At 46.6% G+C, this 24,582-nt stretch overlaps 1 protein-coding gene across 1 annotated transcript in view; it reads right to left on the reverse strand.

Annotated features, from left to right (window-relative positions):
* LOC138576626 (CD209 antigen-like protein E) overlaps positions 1-24,582 on the reverse strand; it is a 221,191-nt gene that overhangs the window by 137,987 nt on the left and 58,622 nt on the right. The window contains exon 3 of the mRNA XM_069649569.1: positions 20,692-20,811. Within this exon, the coding sequence (XP_069505670.1) occupies positions 20,692-20,811 (120 nt within the window). The remainder of the gene's footprint in view (positions 1-20,691; positions 20,812-24,582) is intronic.

Below are 24,582 nucleotides of genomic sequence, written 5' to 3' on the forward strand. Positions count from 1 at the left end.
TTCATTTGCAAAATACGGAAATATCTTCTAAAATAAATAAGATAGAAGGCCTATTATTCGCATGCAACACAATCTCTCTTCTGAGTTCTAATCACACTACTCCTAACATCTGCAGTGACAAAGGTACTCAGACAAAAACATATGCGGAAATCGTAGCTGATCCCTCAATGCCCTTGCAATCTCCATCAGGGTTTCAGAAATGTAAGATGGAACAATTAGTGGAAACAAATGCGGCTAACATTGAGAAATTATTGTTTGCCTTCAAGGAAATCCAGTCAACTTTATTACTAGTTACTAAATCAAATAACGACGTGGTCCAAAATACAGTTGAATCTCTTAAGCTCCCTTTTCCAGATAGTCCTTCTGCACTTACTGATTTACTTGCGCTATCGGACAAGGTGATCGATTTAGATTTGGCATGTGACAAATCAATTGCATCATCATCGTCTGGTGAAGTTCTCCCAATGGTCCTTACTAGAAAACAAAAAAGAGCACAACAGAGAGCTGAAAAAAGAAAAGGGGCCGATAAAAGACTTAAACAAATAGTAGAAAAAAAAAATCTAAGAATCAGAGTGCTCCTAAACCAGATCGTCATAATACAAACATAAAAGAAATATGCAATCTGTCAGGCGGGGAGGGTACTATTGACTTGAATCAGCTAAATGCGGAATCCAAAGCGGTGCTCAATCTTTCTATACCTCAGCCACTTATTCCTAATTTACCTGATGCATGTGTAAAAGAGGCTCGCCCAAAATGCAACAAACAAATGTGTAAACAATCGCCGAAAAAAAAAAAATTGCAAATGAAAAGTAACTCATGTGAGGAAACAGAATTGCCCTCCTCGATGTTCACACTCGAAGAGCCGCATTTGACTGTAAAACAAGCCACGCTCTCTAACTTTTATCCTCTGCTAGTCTTAAAAAAAACTGATAGATTCATTCAAGGTGCATGCAATGATGCAATGTCGAAAAATCAGCGAAACTCACCGACACAAATGCCAAAAGTGGCTGTGTCCAACTCGGCTGAAAATCCGAGCAGTAATATTGAAAGCCTGGGGAAAAAAAAGAGATTGATCCACTGATTGAAAACTCAAGTCGGGAAAGGCAAAGTGAGAATTTAACATCTATCCCTCCAATTGCGAACAGTTCCCCATCACCTGAGAGCAAAAAGGTAACAGCCATGATTAACACAGCTGATGAACTAAAAGGGACTGTCATTATGGGATGGGAGAGCAATGTTGAATTTCATGGTAAGGCAAGGCTTAACCGGTCTTACTTTATCTCAACTTTGCAAGCTGTACCGGCCTTGAGATTGATCAGATCCAACGATATTGACTGGATTACACTTGCAACCGTAAACAACAATAAAATGATTTGCAGATACAATTCTCCACTAATCTTAAAATTGATCTGGGAACAAAAGGCGGATCTACTTTCCATAGGTCTAGTACCTACATTATTTTCTAATATTGACGACGCAGAAAGCTTCGTCAATACCCCGATTCCTGCAGTTGAAACCCCTTCTGTATTAAAAGATCAAGGGGTAGCTTTGGACCTCGATGCGAGTACCCTTACACAATTGATGGCAATTGTATCCGCTCTCAAGGGAATACAATCTGCAGGTACTACCGCAGTCGCACCTAGCTCCAATTCTGGAGTACTAGGACGATCCTAGCTTGGGGGATTTCTTGATTGTGTCCTGGAATTCCTGCGGTCTTAACAACTTCCGGTCATGGACCAACAAAAAGAATCGTCCTCAGCCAGATGTTGTCTTTTTACAGGAAACAATGTGCCGCTTTCCATTTTCAATTGAGGGTTTTTATGTTTTCTCACATGCGGCCTCGCAGGGTCCTATGGGCCGGCCATCAGGAGGAATTGCTATTCTAATTAATACTTTAACCAAATGTGTTGCTAAATATATATGTTGCACTCAAAGCATCATGGCTGTTGAATTAAAAGCTATAAATTCGTCTAAAGATGCACTACTGTTGGTTTGCATTTATTGGAACAAAGTGTCTTCCCCTCTTGATATTATCATTGATGAAATGAATTCGCTATTAGTAGCAGCTTTTGCACGAAATTCAGCTCTCAAAATAATTGTTGGTGGTGATTTTAATGCACTATGTTATGATTTATCATTAACCAAAAGGAATCTGATTCCTAGCCATTCTTTTAATTCTGTACGAAATGGACAAACTTGGCTTAATTTTTTTTTGGAATGGGACATTCAACCAGCTCCTGTATTACTAAATCCATTTAACTTTTCTTGGCATAGGGGTAACTCTAAATCTCTGATTGATTTTTTCTTTGTATCAACATGTTTATATTCTTTTATCAAACCGGTTATTATTTCTGACCCTGAACTTGGGGATCATATGTTAATTTCCCTATCTATTCAACTACTTACTGCTCGTTTTGATGCTATGCCTAGCTTAACTTTACTTGAATCTGATCGACATCTATTATCTATACGATGGAATCCGAAAGTGTGTTGCAAACTGTTGCAAATGATTGCGGCGGATCCGCTCATCTCTACTGACCTTTGCGATTGTTATTTCTCTTTACGTAAAGTTGAAGAGCTTAATATGAAACGTATTCAATTTCACCTAACAAAAATTGCCTTGTCTAAATGCTCTACAATCGAATCTAATGCAAACCACATACATAAATTCAATAAGTTGGTTGCTGACTCAAAAAAAGAGAAGTACAAAAAAATCAGGGAGATCATGAGATCCACGTCTCCCTCCCTTTGCAGGTCAATTGCGCTAAATCGAATAAAACAAGTTTATAAAAACAGAATTAAATTTCTGAAAATGTCCATGTACATTACTGATAATCAAAATATGATGTATCACCTATTAAAATATAATACAAGGCAATCTTGGTCACTACTACGCTCTTTAAAATCAGGCCAACAATCTGATCCGCAATGCGTAATCTCTGCTGATGCGTGGACTAACTTCATAACACAAAAATTTAAATTGCCCGACCGTTTTTCTTTTGTCAAAAACCATTATCCAAGGTTCATTCGAAATACAAGAACTGGATGGACGGTTAATGACATCATTGGTGTAATCAATAAACTTAACAACTCAAAAGCACCAGGTCCAGATGGGCTCCCTCCGTGTGTCTATAAATTGATCTTACAAACCGGAGAAATTCCTTCAACATGGCACTCAGCACACATAATACCTATTTATAAAAAAGGCCCACCTGAATTGCCATGCAATTATCGCCCCATTGCACTTACTGATGCTTCATCCAAAATCTTCTCTCTTTTACTCCTGCAGGAGCTTCAAATGTATATCACACGTAATAACTTGCTCTCAATATTCCAGGTGGGTTTTAGAAAGTTCATTGGCTGTCCTTTGAATGCAACAATTCTTGCGCATCTCTATGCACAGGCGAAAAATGCACACATAGGGCCTGTGTATATGGCCAGTCTGGATCTGACAGCTGCATTTGACAGCGTAATTCGAGAAATTCTCTGCGCAAAACTGATCAAAATGGGAATCCCTTTTTCCTTGGTTGCACTGATCGCCATGTTGCACCTCAAGACCTCTTATCGAATTCGCTTAAATCGTAACGGTGCCTTAACCAATTCAATCAGCACCGAAATTGGCGTTAAGCAAGGATGCAATATGGCGGCAGTACTATTCAATTTATATCTATATGGGATTGACTCTCTTTGGAAAGATCAGCATGTATTTCCAGCTAAGTTGGGTGCACTTAGGCTTGATTGGATCGGTTTTGCAGACGATCTTCTCTTTTTTGATCGCACCCCGTTTGGCCTTCAGAATAAACTCGATCTATTTGCTAAATTCGCTCATAATCTGAATCTCAGTTAATCCAACTAAATCTTCAATTCTTACTTTCTATGATGGGCGATGCAAAGTAAACAAATTTTCATGGCTCTTGCAAGGAGTCGAACTTTGCTACACCTCATCCATCCGCTATTTGGGCTATCCACTGATGGATTCTTATTCTTTAAGTATGTGGCAAACATTTCTTAACAATAAAGCCAAAATTTTAGCCGCTCAGATGAAAATCATATTCCATAAATATTGCTTATTTTCTTTATTACCTCTTATTCATTTTTACTTACTCAAAGTTGAACCCTGCTTATTATACTCTTTGGATATATGTTTATATGAAATTGATTCTTTTCTTGATACAATACAGGGAAAAATGTGGAAGTCTGCCCTGGGTTTAGCTCAGTCCATACCAAATGTCTTTATTTGCCACGAAATCAATCTGTTGCCTCTATCTGTAAAAAGAAATTGGCGAAATATAAAAAACTATATTAAAATGCTGGACCCTCCGGCAAACTCCTTATATGTTAATTTGAATAAATTACTTGAAAATTCAAGTATTCACTCACTCAAAGTATTCACAAACAAATTAAATGCAATTTTACATGCTATTGATGAAACCCCCGAAAGTATGACCTTGCTTCTTCCTGCTCAAAAAAAAAAATATGAACTCTACTTTTGGTGTAAGCTTACAGATAAAATGGGAACTTACCCATCGTATTCTGAATATAACCAATTTCGTAGAAAGTGGGGTGATCGTGCATTTTATTTGACTCAATTTCCCTCTGCGGTGGGCAGAAAACTTCTAATGCGTTTTCGTTTTAATCAATTTCGAACTCTATCCAAAACAAAAAATTGGAATACATCATTTCAGACCGGCTTTTCCACTCTATGCCGTTTTTGTGAAGCTTTGGAAGCAGATGAAACACTTAAACATATGGTCATCGCTTGTCCCTTCTTCTCACCATCCCGTAAAAAAAATTTCAATTTAAAGGCTCAGTTCCAAACAGACACTAGTATGGAAGCACTTTGGAACCGTTGTATGTGCAGTAACAGTTTGTCATTTAATTTGAAATTGATAGAATTATTGTCAATTATTGAAGTAAAACTAAATGAATTTACTACACTTTCGATATAAGAATTTGAATTTTATGTATTAAGCACAAACTGCGGTATGGAAATATTATCCTTACAAATCTCATATATGTTTTAAACTCATTGTTAAATTGTTATTGTGCTGGATGTTTGAATCTTTATTTTTAATGATTGTAAAGGTTTGTATAAACCAAACACAATAAAAAAAAAATAAAAAAAAATGTGCATCTGTGTGTATTTGACAAGGGTGCAACAGTGATGCGACATGGATGCATGTGACAGTGGTATGTGGAAGCCTGATCGGCAGATGTGACATGGATGCCCATCTGAAGACTGCGACACTTGGCAGAGGTGTACACATGCATGCAAGTGTGGTGGTGTGTGTACATGTGTGGTGCACATCCTGTGTTGCATGTGATGTCTGTCTCTACCCAGAGCAATAAAATCAAACAAACAATTAAGAAACACTGGAACATTTTCAAAAACGACATAAGAGTACAAAGCTTGTTTTCTGAATTACCTGTGTTTGCATACCAGAGGAGTAGGAATCTCAGGGACGAACTTGTACATACAAGACCTCCATTGAAAAAAATTATCACACAACGCACTGGTACGTTTCCCTGCCTACACTGAATTAATTGCAATTCCGTCATTAAAGGCAATGTAATCTTCCATCCACGCACAGGTAAGAAGATCATCCTCAAGACATTTGGCACATGCGACACTGCCAACATCATATATGGCATTAAATGTCCTTGCGGAAAATACTATGTCGGCCAGTCAACTAGAGCAGCCAAAATCAGATGGAACAAACACCGGTCATGTATCCGTAATTCCAACCCTAATTCGGCTGTAGCTTGCCACTGGGCCTTGAACAATCACAATCTTTCACAGATTAAGTTTCTGATTCTGGGGGTACTCACAAGAAATAATCCTCATGAAGATTTAGGTCTGCGCCTCAATCGCAGAGAGACATTTTGGATTGATAAACTCTGTAGTTTGGTCCCGAGCGGTCTGAATGAGGAGATCAATTACCACTGTTATATTTGATTGTGATACTACTGTTTTGCCTGTGTTAAAGGTGTATGTTTTGCCATGTTTTCACACATAAGGGTCTCTACTGTTCCTCTTGTGACTTTACTGTTTCTACTGTTCTTTCTGTGCTTGAGTTGTATACTTTAACATGTTTTCATACATAGGGGTCTCTTTGCCCTGTGCTCTAATTATTACTTTTTGATTGCATTGGCTACTCTATATGATGCTCAGAGTAATTTGTGAAAGATGTTCTGAACATTTGGATACTGCTCTTTTTACATTTCCACATGTTGACAGCCGTTGAGCTTAACTTGTTCGAATCACTCTACCTCATGTAGCCTTTTTTGCTTTATTTTCTTAATTATTGTCTGGCATATGTTGCCTTTTGTCTAATTATGTTTGGAGCATTCTATTAACAGCCCTAGTGCATGTCCCGGATGTATGTCTGGGACCCAAGGTGCCGCCCCTGGGCGACACCTTACGCACTGTGACTGTACTTCAACTGCTCATCTACGTTTGAATAGTCTTACTATTACCTTAGCTTAATTTCGTTATGTCTTGCTGTCCAGACAGCTTAAAGACCTGTGACAGTATGTTTTCTATCTTTACTACTTTGTTACTTCATATATTTATTTGTAATTTTGTCATTACAATTATGGGCACCCATTGGTGATGCCCCATAAATACTTCATTTTTAATTTTTGTGGGCCCTGGCCGACTTTACAACAGTATTCGTGACCAGAGAGCCATAGGACCTGTGACAGTATTTTTTCTATCTTCATTATTCTAATGTTTAATTTTTTTTCGGATTTTATCATCACAATTATGGGCACCTATTTATGATGCCCCATAAATACTTGGTTTGACATCTTTGTGGGCCCTGGCCTATTTTACATCATTATTTGTGACCACCTGCATAAATCTATCACTACTACTTTGTTTTTTCATAAATATTTTTAATTTGGGAATTTGTTATTACAATTATGGGCACCCATTTGTGATGCCCTATAAATACCTCATTTTTTATTTTTGGAGGCCCTGGCCGACTTTGCAGCAGTATTTGTGACCAGACAGCCACAGGACCTGTGACAGTATTTTTTCTATCTTCATTATTCTAATGTTTAATTTTTTTCGGATTTTATCATCACAATTATGGGCACCTATTGATGATGCCCCATAAATATTTGGTTTGTCATTTTTGTGGACCCTGGCCGATTTTACATCATTAATTGTGACCACCTGCATCTCACAGAGACGAGGTGGTCACATGCTAAACAAAAGAACCGTTGCCTAGACAACGGCTTCACACTGTAGTCTGAGTCACTGCCCTGCAGCTGCACAGTGGAGGATCGTTTCTCTCTGTGTATTACAAGGTAAGAATCTGATTACAATCCTTCTCTTTGACCAAGTGTGAGTGTAAAACACAGTATCTAATTGGATCTTTTATGATCCACAGATTGGTTTCCTTGTAAGCACGAGTGGATTTTCTCCATGCCTTTGTGCATAATGTCATTTACAACCCACTGCTGAGTGGGCATGAACGCAGGACGTTCTGTTTTTCACCACTGACCACACCAATGAGGTAAATCCACACCTAATATTCTTTGGTTTAATTTATTTACCTTATAAACCACTTATGGCATTTTTCTTTTTCTTTTTTCTTTTTTGCTATTGATATTTACCTATGATGTAACATCTACTGATTGGTATGTTTCCTTTCATTTTTTCCAATGTATGTTTCGTTTGAATTGTCACCATTATATGAATTTATGTCACATACTTGCATTTGTTATGCTATATACTTGCTTGCTGGACTTATATAATTAGACTCGCCCTGATGAAGGAAATAATTTCCGAAATGCATTGGCTTTTTTAGTCTAATACATATGGATTGTGGCAACTGCTTCCTCACTAAGGATTATTAGTGATAGCTTTTTGTTTGAACTATTATGGATAAATCATTTTTGATATGAATCAGAAAGACTCATTTTCCTTTTTCTAAGAAGTATGGTATGTTATGGATACTTGAACATATTGTCGTGAATCAGATATAAATACGTGCCCATCTTGGGCCCCATATGAGAGCGGTTGTGTGACCCAGTATTATTACTTGGTCTCCAGCGTGTCTGGCTCACCTTTGCTGCTCATGCCGTTGTATGTGTATGGATGGGGCTGGCAGTTGCGATATGGCTGTGGTATGGCTCATGTGTGCGAGTTGAAATGACGTGTGTTGGGGATTGTGATGGCATGTCTGAGGTTTGCCAATGCCACTCATGTACAACTGTCATGTGGGTATGTGTCCATTGTTCAGTGCCCTGATGCCTGTGTTTTATTTCTCCCTGTCTGCAGCGTCAACTGATGAAGAGGGCGGAGAAGGTGCTGTGGAGCACAGCGGCGGGGATCCCACCGCCAGCCGGAGACGCAAGGCCCGGCTCCCCTCCCATGTTGTCATCTCGTCGGGGAGTGAGGAGTCCGGTGCCGCATCCCAGGCCGCAGCTGCCGGGGGTAGGTCCAAGAGGCGGAGGTTGGAGTTGGACTCCTCGGCAGCAGAAGGGGCAGCTGAGACCCCACAGGGCCCAACAGGGGAAGATGGCACGGAGTCATCCAGGTTGGTGGGGGGTTTGGTGGAGGAGGAGGCCGTGCAAGCACCAGAGATGGGGTCTGGAGGTGGGGATCCCACTGGTGCTAGTGGTGCAGTGCAGGACCAGGGACAGGAGGCAGCACAGGCCGCCACGGAGGTACCTGAGTGCAATCCTGTCCCTGATCCTGTCCCTGCATCATCTTGCACCAGCAGGGATGCCTACGTCCAGACCCATTTTCAGGCAGGGGATGAGCTCACGACAACTGGACTTCCTCTGCCTGCGGACGTGGCTATCCGGGTCCGGGTTGAGCCTGATCTGACTGGTGTGGCGTTGCGTCAACGGGCCATGCGAGGTGACCTGCAGTCTTCTCATGAGGAGACTGCATGTCATCTCGAATGGCTCGTTGACCACGTCAGCCTGCTGGGACAGGTCACCCATGCCGGATTCCTCTGTATGATGGGGCTTGCTACGACCCCCTCCTCAACTGAAACCCCTACGCGCCAGTCGTCGTCCGTGCCATCTTCCCACCCATCAGTCACCTGGGTGCCCTGTGGAGCTGCCTCGGACGGTGCGGCCAGGCTGGTGGAGGAGGCAGCCCTGCCACAGTCGGGAGTCGGACGTCCAGCAGGGGTGGCCACATCAACGACTGCACCCCAGCCGGCGGAGGATGTGCAGGCAGCAGGAGGCAGTGCACGGGCAGAGGCACAGCAGCAGCAGCAACGTGGTGGGAGCCATGAAGGCTCGGGGCCTTCAACATCGGAGGGGCAGGCATCGGCCGGAGGGCAGGAGGACCCAGGACAGAGTGTCTTCCGTGTGGCAGCGGTTGGGCCACGCCATAGATGCGGAGTGGCAGCGGGCGGAAGAGGCACGGCTCACAATGGTCAGGGCGGAGAACTCCATGAGGAGGGCCCTGAGGCGGGCCGAGTGCCTCGAGGTAATCCGCAGGGGTTTGGAGGTGGACACGGCGACGGCCCTGCGGACCCTCGGGGCCATGGAGGAGGACCACCTCTGGGACATTGAGCAGGAGTTCGATGATGCCCTGGCCCGGGACATCCAAAAGTGAGCCGTCAAACTAGCCCGCTGCCCTTGTACATAGTTATGTAGGTAGTGTTAGGTTTCATTTTTTTTTTGACCTTTTGGACATTGGCCACATTTTTGTATATAGTTTATTTTATTAGTTAGTGTAGTTAGATAGGTTTCCTTTCTTTTGTTGGGATAATGGACCCTGGCTTGTTATTATGTACATAGTTCACTGTTGGATTGTATTTTTCTTTCACATTTTCACCATGGAGCAATGGCTTTCTTTTTTTATTTCCCATTGGATTTTGTTTTGTGGACAGTGACTTTGGACACCATTACTTTGGATTTTGATTTTTGGTTTTGCTTTTTTTCACGGACATGCTTCTTTTCATTTTTGTACATTCCCATTTATGTTTCTTTATTTTTGATTCTATTTATGTTTCCTTTAATACATATTCTTTTATCAAACTTCAATGTGTAGTATCATCTCATTGGTTTCATGCATATCATGGTATGGGTTTTGAGATTCACTGACACCCATTGGGTGTATGTGAGGGAAATGTGTTTGTTTTGGAACTTGCAATTGGTGTTCTGTCATGTAATTGCCAATTATGAGTGGGTGGATGCAATACTCGGGTGGGTGTTTTGAATTTGGAGGCTGACCATAGGGACCAGGGATCTAGATTGTGATGACATGTTGGCTGGGGAACATGAGTTGGACATGGGTGGGGGCCTGCTGGCAGGTGCCCCACAGTGCTGGGGGGTGGGGGGGTGAACTTGAGTTGGACATGGGTGGGGGCCTGCTGGCAGGTGCCCCACAGTGCTGGGGGGTGGGAGACATGGGTGGGGCCTGCTGGCAGGTGCCCCACAGTCCTGGGGGGTGGGGGGGTGTTAGACATGGGTGGGGGCCTGGTGGAGGGTGCCCCACAGTGCTGGGGGGTGCGGGGGGTGGGGAACACGAGTTGGACATGGGTGGGGGCCTGCTGGCAGGTGCCCCACAGTGCTGGGGGGTGGGAGGGTGGGAGACATGGGTGGGGGCCTGATGGCAGGTGCCCCACAGTGCTGGGGGGTGGGGGGGTGGGAGACATGGGTGGGGGCCTGCTGGCAGGTGCTCCACAGTGCTGGGGGGTGGGGGGTGTGGGGAACATGAGTTGGACATGGGTGGGGGCCTGCTGGCAGGTGCCCCACAGTGCTGGGGGGTGGGGGGGTGGGAGACATGGGTGGGGGCCTGGTGGAGGGTGCCCCACAGTGCTGGGGGGTGGGGAACATGAGTTGGACATGGGTGGGGGCCTGCTGGCAGGTGCCCCACAGTGCTGGGGGGTGGGAGGGTGGGAGACATGGGTGGGGGCCTGCTGGCAGGTGCTCCACAGTGCTGGGGGGTGGGGGGTGTGGGGAACATGAGTTGGACATGGGTGGGGGCCTGCTGGCAGGTGCCCCACAGTGCTGGGGGGTGGGGGGGTGGCAGACATGGGTGGGGGCCTGGTGAAGGGTGCCCCACAGTGCTGGGGGGTGGGGAACATGAGTTGGACATGGGTGAGGGCCTGCTGGGGGGGTGGGAGACATGGGTGGGGGCCTGATGGCGGGTGCCCCACAGTGCTGGGGGGTGGGGGGTTGGGAGACATGGGTGGGGGCCTGGTGGAGGGTGCCCCACAGTGCTGGGGGGTGGGGGGGTGGGAGACATGGGTGGGGGCCTGCTGGCAGGTGCCCCTGCACTGCTGGGGGGTGGGGGGGTGGGGAACATGAGTTGGACATGGGTGGGGGCCTGCTGGCAGGTGCCCCACAGTGCTGGGGGGTGTGGGGGGTGGGAGACATGGGTGGGGGCCTGGTGGAGGGTGCCCCACAGTGCTGGGGGGTGGGGGGTGGGGAACATGAGTTGGACATGGGCGGGGGCCTGCTGGCAGGTGCTCCACAGTGGTGGGGGGTGTGGGGAACATGAGTTGGACATGGGTGGGGGCCTGCTGGCAGGTGCCCCACAGTGCTGGGGGGTGGGGGGGTGGGAGACATGGGTGGGGGCCTGGTGGAGGGTGCCCCACAGTGCTGGGGGGTGGGGGGGTGGGGAACATGAGTTGGACATGGGTGGGGGCCTGCTGGCAGGTGCCCCACAGTGCTGGGGGGTGGGGGGTGGGAGACATGGGTGGGGGCCTTATGGCAGGTGCCCCACAGTGCTGGGGGGTGGGGTGGGGGCCTGGTGGAGGGTGCCCCACAGTGCTGGGGGGTGGGGGCGGTGGGAGACATGGGTGGGGGCCTGGTGGAGGGTGCCCCACAGTGCTGGGGGGTGGGGGGCTGGGAGACATGAGTTGGACATGGGTGGGGGCCTGCTGGCAGGTGCCCCACAGTGCTGGGGGGTGGGGAACATGAGTTGGACATGGGTGGGGGCCTGCTGGAAGGTGCCCCACAGTGCTGGGGGGTGGGTGGGGGTGGGAGACATGGTTGGGGGCCTGGTGGAGGGTGCCCCTGGTGGCTGGGGGTGCCAGGGGACATGCGTTGGTGGGCAGTAGTGCAAGTTGACATGTGGGTTGGCTGGGGGGCATGGCCATGGTGGATGGGGTGCCTGCAGGACATGTGCAGGGTAGGCCCCTGTGGTGTGCGCCACCTGCAGGGGCCGTGGAGGGTGTAGAGGGAACACCTGGGAGGACCCACACGTGCAATTCACGTGTGGTGCTCCCCGCGCACCCCTGTAATACACGTACCCTTATGGAATCGCATGTGGAACTTCCCGCACACCCCTGGAATACACGCACCCTGCTGATGTTGCGTGTGATACTTCCCGCGCACCCCTGAAATACGCGTACCCTGCTGAAATCGCGTGTGGAACTTCCCGCGCACCCCTGAAATACACGTACCCTGCTGGAATCGCATGTGGAACTTCCCGCGCACCCCTGAAATACGCGTACCCTGCTGGAATCGCGTGTGGAACTTCCCGCGCACCCCTCAAATACACCTACCCTGCTGAAATTGCGTGTGGAACTTCTCGCGCACCCCTGAAATACACGTACCCTGCTGAAATCGCGTGTGTAACTTCCCGCGCACCCCTGAAATACACGTACCCTACTGGAATCGCGTGTGGAACTTCCTGCACACCCCTGAAATAAGCGTACCCTGCTCGCACTGGGCCAATCGCGTGTGGAACTTCCCACGCACCCCTGAAATACACGTACCCCGCTGAAATCGCGTGTGGAACTTCCCGCGCACCCCTGAAATACACGTACCCTGCTGAAATCGCGTGTGTAACTTCCCGTGCACCCCTGAAATACACGTACCCTGCTGGAATCGCGTGTGGAACTTCCCGCGCACCCCTGAAATACGCGTACCCTGCTCGCACGGGGCCAATCGCGTGTGGAACTTCCCGCGCACCCCTGAAATACACGTACCCTGCAGAAATCGCGTGTGGAACTTCCCACGCACCCTTGAAATACACGTACCCTGCGGCAATCACGTGTGGAACTTCCCGCGCACCCCTGAAATACGCGTACCCTGCTCGCACGGAGCCAATCGCGTGAGGTACTTCCCGCGCACCCCAGTGATACACGTAGCCCGCTTGCCGTGCTGGTACAGGGTTAGCGCAGCCCTTTGCGCTGGATTGGGGATTTTGATGGCTTTTCCCTGCGCGAGAGGCGTTCTTGGGGGCGTAACTGGCGCTGCTGCAGGGGCGCTGCGCCACTGTGCGCCACGGCTGATTTTGGTGGCTGGAATCCATGAATACGCTGTGCGTGGAAATGGATTTTAGCGCACGCGGCTGGCGCAGGGATTCGCACGCGCACACTGTGCGCCAGCCGCGTGCGCCACTTGTGCGCTACATTCTATGAATTAACCCCATAGAGCCATTGGAGTACAAAACTTTTGTTGTCAAGGAATAGTCGGGGCTCGTTTCTAATGACTAATCCTTGAGGCAGGGTACCTTTTCTGAGATATTCTAACATTATTGATCCATGCAAGCCGGCAACTCCATACCCACTTTCTGGTAGCATTCTGCGCTTCCAGAGAAATATCCAATGTCAAATTGTCTGTTTAGAGACTGCCAGACCTTTCCTAGATTGTGAGAAGGCAATGAGCATCTAAAACCTGCTGTCCTCGCCACATAGTAGCTAAGTGCCTTTTTCGGGTCTAGGCTGTGCAGCCTTTCCTCATACTTAGGTGAGGAGGAGGGTCAAAATCCAGTAGGTCAATGCTATGATAGATGTGAAACTCCAGCACGACCTTAGGAAGGAATTTGGGTCTGACTTCAAGAGATGCCTTCTCCTTGAAGAAACGTAAAAATTAAGCTTTACAAGAGAGAGCCTGGAACTCCCTCACATGCCTAGCTGACGTGAATGCCACCAGAAAAAGTGTGTTAAGGGCGAGCAATCTAACTGAAGAAGAATGTATTGGCTCAAACGGAGTCGGCATCAAAAAGGTCAGCACCAAATTGAAGTCCCAATCTGGAACCACAGATGGTGTAGGTGGAAACCTATTTACAAGGCCTTTCAGAAATTATCTTATTACCTGGATGGTAAAAAGTAGGCCCAGTGAGGCCAGGGATAGAAGAAATTCCATCACCATGGTGCTAGAGCATCAGATGGGGTCTGTCCCACGCTCTCTACACCATGCCTCAAATCCTCTCCACCTGCATGCATTCAATGATCAAGTGTAAGGTCTGCATGCAGCCAGCAACACCTCAAGTACTTCTCTGAGAGAGTTATCATACCTCATCCTCTCAAGAGCCACGAATGTAGGTTGAGGGACTCCGGGTTCGGGTGAAGCACCAGACCTTCCAACTGGGATAGACAGTGAGGCAGGCAGATGGCCATTTCCCGGAGTTCCGAGTGCCATGTTCCCCTCGCCTAGTATGAGGTGATCAAGATCAAGGTAGCCTGGAACTTCCTCAAGCTCCTGAGGCCCCAGGGGATGACAGGTGATGGCAGAAATGCATAGTGAAGGTCAAAGAACCACTCCACCAGGAACACATATACTAGTGCACTCCCTCACAGGTCATTCCCTCGGGCAGAGATGCCTACACTTTGTGTTGGCACTCGTGGCAAACAGATCCACTGTATGAAGATCTCCTCCAGGATTTCCGGGCACACTTCCCACTAGTGAGACTGACTCTGCTCAGAGCTTTTGCCAGCCCGTTCTCTACTCCAGAAGCAGAGATCCTGTTACTAGAGCCACAGGTGAAAGGCATTCCTGTAAACAGACAGGGACCGAACGCCCCCTTGTTTGTTAAGGTAATGTATGGCCACTGTGTTGATATTGATATTAATATTTTAGTTCTATCGCGCTCATACACAAATGTTTCAGAGCGTGACAAGTCAGGGGAAGGGGAACAGTAGAGAACAAAAACAACGATCTTACTAGGCCCAGTGACGTTGAGAATGTGCATGTGCATGGGAGATAGGGGAGGGGGAGAAGTGCATGGAAGGGGGGAGAAAAAAAAGAGTGCAGAGCAAGGAGAAAAAAACTGATAAATAATACATTAATAAATAATAAAGACAAACAACAATGGAGGTGCAGCCAGCAAGTACTGGGTTTAAGGTAGCAGGCTGGGTATGTCTGATAAGTGCAGGAAGAAAAGGGGGAGGGGCTGTATGGGTACAGATACAGACCCCAGTGCAAGGGGTGGCCGGGAGGCAGTGTGTGAGGGTGGCAGGTTGAGCAGGTACCTGGGCCCAGAGAACAGAGGGTGGCCAGGTGCACGGTGCTGAGGGAGAACAGAATTAGCAGGGGTAAGGGGGGCGAAGGCAGAAGCAAAGAGGAAGGTCTTGAGGTGCTTCCGAAGCCAGAGATGGTTCTCCTAAAGTTTTAAAGTGTCAGGGAGGCTGCTCCAGAGGGAGGCCCAAGCCGAACACAGAGATCTACCCCCAGCTTGTTTCTTTGAGAAACAGCTGACCCTGAGGAGGTTAGAGGAATAGGAGCGGAGAGCTCGAGATGGGAGGTATTTGCGGAGGGATAGATGAAGGTATGTTGGACCCAGGCCCCAGAAAGCCTTGTGGACAATGCAGAGGGTTTTGAATAATTTAATCTTTGCATCCACTGGGAGTCAAAGGAGAGATTTCAGAGCTGGAGAGATACGATCCCAGGGCTTGGGGCCAAGGACAAGTCTCACAGTCCTGTTCTGGATAAGTTGCAAAGGGCGGAGAGTGGAGACAGGTAGATTAAGAAAGAGGCTGTTGCAATAGTCCAACCTAGAGAGAACCAGAGCTTGGGAGACATTGAGATTCTGGGGGAAGGAGAGGAAAGGCAGAGTACCTCTGAGGAGGTGCAGTAAGAAGTTTGACTTTTTTGAGATATCAGCGATGTGGGCTGAGAAGTGAAGTGTGGAATCAAAGGTGACACTGAGGGATAAGAAAAGGGCCAAGGGAGGGAAAGGATGGTGGTCATGTGCCGATGAGGAGGATCTCCGCCTTGCTGACATTCAGACAAAATAGTTGGCAGCACACCAATCTTGAATGGCAGTTAGGCAATCAGAGATGAGAGAAAGCCTGAAAATGAGTTGAGTGTCGTCCGCGTAGCACTGGACGTTTGAGCAGAAAATGGCAATACAGCGGGCAAGAGTTGCCAGGTATTGGTTGAAAAGCCGAGAGGTTAAACAACTCTGGGGAACACCACAGGTGGAGAGGAAGATAGATGATAGGAAGGACCCAAGTTGTACCTGGTAGGGTCGCTCAGAGAGGATAGAGGTCAGCCAGGCCAGATCCTGATCGGTGATAACCATGTTATCACAAAGACGGTTGAGCAGGATGGTATGGCTGAGTGTGTGTCAAAATCAGGACATGTTTCCTCATCAGGGAAGGTGCAAAAGCCATCCGGCTATCCAATTGATCGCCACTCCTGCCTGTTGATGTGTCACTGGCATTCTACTGGTAAGCTACTGGCATTCCACTGGGCACGGATGGCCCCTTGCCTGCAGATCCCTGCAGCGAGTGCCCCAGCCCTTCAAGGATGCATTTGTGATCACCTGGGCCTGGGGCTATGGTGGCCAAAAGGGTTCCCCTGCAAACATGCTCTACCTGCTAGCAGATCATAAGAGATTGTTGACCACTGACTGACACCCTGAGGATGTCCTTCATGTTGCCAAAGTACTGGGGCCACTGATCCCTTAAAAGCCTGAAGGGTTTGCATCAGTAGCCTAGCTTCTGGCACCACAAAGATGCAGGAGACCATGAGGTGGAGGAAGGATGCCGCTGGTAAGCTGCCGCACTTCTGGAAAAGAGTGACCATATGTCTGACACTGTCGACTCTCTGCTCGGGAGTGAACACCTTCTCTGCCCCGGTATCCAGGAATGCCCCAATGAACTGGAGCCTTTGAGTTGGTGTCAAACAGGACTTCTGGATGTTCAGGGCGAAGCCCAAACTTAAGCACTGAACAGATTTCCTCGAGCTGTATCATTACCTGCTGTGGTGACTTTTCCTCAGATCAGCAAGTTGTCCAGGTAAGGGAATACATGGACACTGGATCGCATGAGATGAGCCACCATGACTGCCATTAGCTTGGTGAAAACCTTGTGAGTGGAGGTTAAGCCCAAAGGGTGTACTTTAAATTGAAGTGAGTATCCCTGATGACAATTCTCAGTAATCCCCTGTGCTTCGGTGGATTGGCACATGGAAATAAGTTTTCTGAAGTTTCAGTGACACCAACCATTCCTGGAGCTGTAGAGCCCACATTTCTTATGATGTCACCATCCTGAACTTGTCTTTCCTCATAAACTTGTTCAAAGCCCTGAGGTCCATGATGGGACCGAGTCATCCTCCTTTCTTGGTAACCAGAAAGTATCGAGAGTACCATCCCAATCCTCTCTCCTCGGGTGGCACCTCTTCCTTTGCACCTTTTACAACAGGGCTCTCAGTTCTTCCTGGAACTCCTGTTCTGATTGCTGGGGAGGAGGGCTGGTCTGGCTGTTTTTTTTTTCTTATAGTAAAGGCAGCCAGAACCCTATCTGATGAGCTGAAAGGCCCAGCTGTCAGAAGTAACCTCCTTCCACCTGTCCTAGCGCTCAGAGATTCTCCATCCCAAAACAGCTTAGTGGGTGCTGTCAGACCTGCTCCTGCTGCACGGCTAGGCCCATCAATTTAGCAGATAACTTGGTGTCCTTACATTTCTCCAAAGACGCATTGGCTTCAGGCCACACATGTGCTCACTGTCAACCAGTTTGTCCCAGGAGCTTGACTTGGATGTTAGGTGAGAACCCTGAACTGTGGAGGTAAGCCAACCTCTGCAGCGCTGTGGAGTCCCCATGGCATGGCCTATGCAATCTTCCATGTCCAGGACCACCTACAGTCCTTGACACGCCACCTCCTTGGGATCATCAATCAAATAAAACAATCATCCCTCACCTCTCCAGCCGGGAGGTGATCCGCGGCTTCCACTTTAATTCTCCACAGCCTGTGAGAGTATTTAGCAAAGGTGCAGGAGGCATTGACTGCCTTCAGGGACATGCTTTCTGATGCATAAATCTTCTAAGCCAGGACATCCGTTTTCTTGGACTGCCTGTCTGTGGAGAGTTTGGAGGTGGATGTTGCCAGTCTAGAGCTCACTGTGGCAACTTGAACCACCAGACCTTCTGGTGTAGGGTGGGATGACAGGATGGGCAAGTCTTGGTTTGTACTTCTTAGTAAGTTCAGCATCCACAGCTAGCATGGAACATGGTCTCTGCCATAGTGTGCTAAAGGGGTCTGATATGGCCTCATTAAACGGTAATGCCCTTTCAATCTACGTTCCTTTGTCCAGAATGTCCTTGAGTTTGCATGCCGCAAAGGGCTTGGCCATGGTGCCAAGACTCAAGTCTACAACCACCCTCTCTACATTTTTCCTGCACTGGGAATTGGGGTGGACATAGGGAGATACCAGTTGCAAATCAAGGTCAGCGGAGGTGTCAAGCCCACTTGCTTCATGGAAACCTTCAGCAAGGTGTTTCCGTAGAAATGTTAGAAAAAAAAGGCGAATGGAAATAAATGCTGAAGGCCAAAAAATGAAAATGTCAATTAAGGGGAGCAGGGGTTATGGGGGTATCCCCTGCTCCCCTTCTTCGACTTTATGCGATTAAGGGATGGTGGGGGTGTCCCCCGCTTTTGATCCATTATATGGAAAGCGGAGGGACAATAAAGAAATAGAAAGCAAAAAAAAGAGAAAGGGACCCTGCAGCGTCAGTTCTCACCCATAATTGGGAGATGGAACTTGCATCGTAGGGAGAAGCCCGACACGGAGAGTCGAAGGCAGGTAAGTGGGGGTGCTTATGGATAATTATAAGGGGTAATGGCGTAGTGGGTAGAGGGGATAAGGGGATATGAAATGTTCTTAACTCAAAAATGACAGCCTCGGTTTTTCTCCCCGCAGTAAAATCGGACTCGATTTTATCACGACAATCTCAGGCAGGGCTGGTAATTCTGCCTGGTCTATGAAAAAGTCAGCTTCCCTGACTCCCCCACTCATTGCCTTCAAGCCAAAAGAGACCTGATCCCCCCTCGCCATCGTAAATCGACCTCATGGAGTCAAAGAACACTGATTACGACTCAGGGACAAACAAACGCTCGACCGCCAGCGCTGACATCTATGACAGGATCGTCTCTCAAGGCACCAGTGCCGGTATCTATCTGTATTTGAAGTTGTTGAGGTTGAGCTCGAGGCTGTAGGACCTGATGTGGTCATCTTGGCACCAGAACCTCCAGGCCCAACTAGTGCCTCACTCGCATGCGGCATCGATGCTGGACGTACTCGCTGCGGTCTTCTGGAAGAGTTGGATCATTTGCTCCTTAAATACCTCACACTATTCTTGCAGGGCACCCGCAGCTGGACAGTACTTACCCTGCTCCTCTGACGAGCAGTGTCTAGGTCAATAGTGTCTGTTTTCTCATGGGAATATGAGGAGGACGAATGGCGCGGCCTGCTTCGAGAGTGCAAACGCTTCTTCACTTACTTGCGGTGTCACCCCTGTTCGGGGGTGGGGCATTCAGTGTTGAGTCCCAATAACCTAATGATCGAAAGTTCAAAAGACTTCAACGGCAGCTGCCTAAGTGCTAGCTTCGCCGGCCATTCCCTCATCGACTTTGGATTCATCTGCTGACAGGAACCCCACTGCTCGAAGTCATGTTTCTTCCCGAGATACCACACGCAGATACCGTGATGGACATTTTTCAGTCGCAGTCTTAGCAGCATTTGAATCCCGAAGTGTTTGGACCCGACATATCGGCGACAATTCACAAAATAATTTCTTACTGAAGGGAACCCTTCCGAAAACAGCATTCTGATCGTGCAGAAAAAAGCAACTGAAGTTCAGGCATAGTGACGTGTTATATCTACAGCCGACATCAAGTCCAGAGTTGAGGAGTGGTGCGGCAGAGTCAAGACTGATTGATGGTCGGCGTCGAGTCATACTATGCCCCCTGCCAAGAGGTTTCTCAGCAGTTGACGCTGGAAGGGATCTCTACGAGACGATGGATCACCAGGAGAATGTAGTCCATGGAAACATAAATGGTTGCTGCCAGTGCACTGCAAGCTGAGGACTTACTCTCGTTACTGTATGGAGAGGCAGCACGTGTATAAAGGCAAAGCAGTGATGCAGCATGGAGCCCACCGCCGGGCATGTGATCTGTGGCCACCCCTACAGACTGCGCTGAGAACCCCCTCCCTCTGATATTCCTGCTTCTCGGTGGCAAGAAGGGGCTTTAAGCCTGTCAGGACACCCTTGAATAATGTGGAGTTCCTTGCACTGAAGGGACTGCAGGGGTATATGGTGTTTTCGTGCAGCTCTTTTTTCTTTTTTTTTCCTTTTTCTTTTTGTTTTGTTTTAAGTTTAACTTGTGAAAACTCATAATTAGTACATGTAAAAAACACACATCCTTTCTTAAATCGTCCTGAAAACTAGACACTCACTCCCTTGGAAAGCCAGTGTTTGGATCTGAAGACTGCTGCACAGCGTGACCCTGACACCAGGGTGGGCTCGTGCCAAAGTAAACTAGACCAATAAGAACAGCATTATGTCTAAATGTATTCAATCGATTTAGATAATTTTAAAACTACAGCTTTAAGCTTGGCATTAGCTAAAGAGGCTTGTCACATTTGGTTTGTAAAATTAAATTTACATTAAAGTTTAACATGGATATTTGGAACACATTAGGTTACAGATTAACCTTGTATAAGAACACGGAGTAACATGCATTAGAAACCTGACTCACAGAGTAATAACAGAGCTCCCGATGCTACCAGCAGGAGGACACAGGTCACTAACACCAAAGCTGTGAATATCTTTAGTGAAGGTGTCTTCTTGCTGTGCGTCTTCGGGTCTTCCTTTATACCTGTAAGCAGAAACACGTGTTATATTGCTGACTGACATGTCTCTGCATAACACGCATGTCATGCTTGAGAACCACATTTTTGGGAAAATGAATAGCTGCAGCATGAGTTTTTGGCAAAGGTTAACATATGACTTCTTTTTTAAATACCATCTAATTACGAGATGTGATATTTACTGCATTGGGTTCACAGAAAGTGCTGCATGCAGTAAATATGACATTACCTCCGTGTAGTACTTTCTTTGTACACCATAAGTAAACATTGCATGCAATCTCCACTCATAGTTAGGTGGTACGATGTAAACTATATTTTCACCATCACATGCTGACCTCCAATTCCTTTGGTACATATCCTTTCTATTGCCAACCATTAACCTACACATAGGGTATGAGGCTATGTATTGAGTGCAGACCTAGCTTTGGGATGCAATAAAGTGACTTATACATCATGGGGGGGGGGGAGTTCACAGTGAAGGAAGCAGAGATGCAATGGAGAAAGGATCTAACAAAGGGTGAGGCAGAGGGCAGGCAATTGGCAGCAAGGGATCTACAAGCAACCAATTGGGAAAACAAGGAGGCAATGATGTCCCATTTTCAGGTAAGGTGGGGGAGTGTGTGGACTTCGTGTTGGAGAGTTGGCCTTCCTTGAAGAGGAGGGTATTGAGCACCTTTCCAAAATGTAGAAGCAAAGCAGCGAGTCTTGTGTTTATGGGACTCATCCCTTCGTTGATCACGGTCAGGTTATTTCATGTGATCCCGAGGCATGTCATATAGTAGACAGTAACTGTCGGTACGGGGAGCTGCCTGTACGATCGTTGGAATTCATGTTCGCTATGGATGAGTTTTACAATTATGTCAGTTTAAGGCCCAGTCCAATTTGCAGTGAAAGATGAAATCCAAACCTGAAAGCATTTTGGCTGCCATTTTAATGTCAGATTTCCCCTTGGTGCAGAATCACAATGGGTCATAGTGGCATGTTAAGTACTAATACCTGGGATGATATTCTGCATTTAATGCAGCCAAGGAGAACTATAGCACAGACTGCAAGTTTGACCATGAAATGCATGCTGAAAGACTTAATTATATTGACAACTGCGAAGTGCAAATCCTCTGCGTTCCCTTGCCTTCGTTGCATAGGCAACACCAGGTGAAATGTGGGATGGAAGAGGGTCTCCAACTCACCATCTGTTACTGGAGAAAAGTACATCTCCAACCCAGAAGTCTAAAGAAACTCAAAGTATTACAAGCAGGCTCTTTTAAAACCGTGCATGCATCTGGTTAAAAAGGAATCCATTCCTGTCCAAGGAAAGCCAAACATATACACCCATAGATATATAGATTGAAAGAGATACACTCCTATTTAAAGAAGGCCACACACACACACGCATATGAAGATCTGTGCCACACTTTCAGAAAATGTAGGACAAATGTGGGTCACAACAGAATTTAGTATTCCTGGGAACATTAACTGTGAATTCAAACTCACACGAGCCAAATAAAACAAGTCACCCTTTGCATGTGCACTGGCAAACACATATTCCTATGCTAGCCGGTCATTGCTTATATGTCAAGTGCCCTGGACATATTTAATATATTCACTTTCTCAGACCTTCATATGGGGAGTTGGTACATGCATACATTTTGAATATAAATGGATGTAATTTTTCTCTGGCGCCATACTTGTCTTGACATTGGAGAACATCAAAGGTTTAACCATATTAACATTACACAAAAGGTTCTAGTGAGAAAGATTACTGATGCTTAAAAAGAGATCAATGCAAATCAGACATGTCAGTATGTCTACGGTTTATTACAATACAGCATATTTATATCGTGAATTCTGTGAATGAAACTGGATGCCTTTGTGAATTTATAATAGTGAGATTCATACAGACAAGTACAACTATGTTTGTTGTTGTTTTATACACATACAGATTGTAGTGATCTCCGGGGTAAAACTGAAAACCCAGTTTGTCGAAACTCTCTAATTCTTTTAAATGCATTTTTTTTTAATAACTCACAGTCTGTTCTTTGCCCTGGGGTGCGATTGTATAAATGGGGGCATCAGATTGGCATGTCAAATCTCAGTGAACCATTAGACAAAAACATACAAATCGTCTACCCTTACAAGTTCAGGTGCTTCATATTATGCTAAGTGCCAGTTTATATACCCAGGTAGAGCCATCCTTTGCCATGTACAGAATGATGCCAGGTATATTCACATTCACAGGTACCGCCATCATATAAGAAGCATAGCCTCATTTGTGTTCTGGGTGAAAATGCATCTTAATAGGGCAGTGTATTGATACTGGCAGTTGACATGCAACCAAGCAACAAATAAGCATTTGTCATGGATGGGAAAGTAATAGGGGTTCCAGAAGGAAGATGTGAAGGAGGATGGTGACGTGCGGGTGAGATCCTTAAAATGGACAAGAACTCTACAAAAACACACCAGCACACACAATGGCGTTTGCACAGGGGTATAGGAGAAAGGGACACAGTTGACATGACTCTGCCAGTGGAATGATGCCTGCCTGCCCAAAGTGTGGCCGCTGCTGTTCTGCTGGCAAATTTACCCAGATCTGTGGTTTGCCTTGGCCTAGACTTGTGCCATTGCACACACACTCCCCCACCAGGAGTGGTAGATTTAAGACAAAAAGCGCAATCGGCAAGAATGGCAAAATGGGACGTTAGTTACTATGGTGTGGTGGAGGGGCAGATCGTTCAGTGGGGTTTAGGGTGGGTGGATTTTTGGAGGTCCTTGGTGCGATAATGATGCATTTATAGATGAACTAAAATTAATACATACTAGATGTTCTAGTTTTGGCAGTTAATAAAAACAGGCCCAATAGTCTATGTTTAATAAAGTTAAGTTGGCAAGCACCAAACTACATGAAAAATCAACCACACAATACAATTAAACCTTTCACGAAACGTGTCGCATGAAATGAGCATGATTCATTCTCTTGTTTTTTTGTATAGCAATTTCCACCATTTCATAGCTCGATAAGTACCAGATATGACTAACTGGAAGGAAGAATAGATGGTTCAACTCAACCCTGTATTGATTCAAACCTGTGATAAGCTGAAAGGAGAACACTTACTAGCAGCAAACCTATCACTCTCTGAGCCACCCCAGCCCTTCTTACATATTCAGCCTCATCATGAGTTCAGTGGTATTCCAGCTGGGATACCTCCCAACTGTATTTGCATTACTGCCCAACCCTCCAGCGGTATCACTGCCAGATCATGGATTAGGCGGTAACTGTAATTCCCCATTCCCCGGACCCAATGAGGAATTCTCGGCACTATTACCGTGCAGTAATTGGACCGAAAAGAGCTGGAGGTAAATGCTGCCAGCCGAGATTGGCCAGATCCTTAAATGCAGCGGTAATAGTGTTACTGCCGCCTTTAAGGGCTACCGCCCAACTTGTGATGAGGCCCATTGTATCGACAGTAATTATATTGACTGATAACTATATAGTCATAGGCAATTCACAATACAATCTGTAGCGGTTGTATGTCATAGTTCTGGAGTCATCTCTAACTGTCCGAATAGTTCCATCGCTCATTGATATTAAGGCTTAGTCTGGGCTGGAAGCAACATAATCACACAAAAGCAGAGTTGGATACCAAAATAATCATGAAACATGTAGGTACAATTAACTCCCCACTGTCATCGAGGAGTGGTATCAGGACACATGTTCAACTCTTTTGTATGTTACTCACAACCTAAGAAAAATACTTCTTCTTTAATAAGTTGCAAAGTATAAG

The sequence above is a fragment of the Ambystoma mexicanum genome, chromosome 1p (genome assembly GCF_040938575.1).
Source record: "Ambystoma mexicanum isolate Mex_15411 chromosome 1p, UKY_AmexF1_1, whole genome shotgun sequence".
Classification (NCBI taxonomy): domain Eukaryota; kingdom Metazoa; phylum Chordata; class Amphibia; order Caudata; family Ambystomatidae; genus Ambystoma; species Ambystoma mexicanum.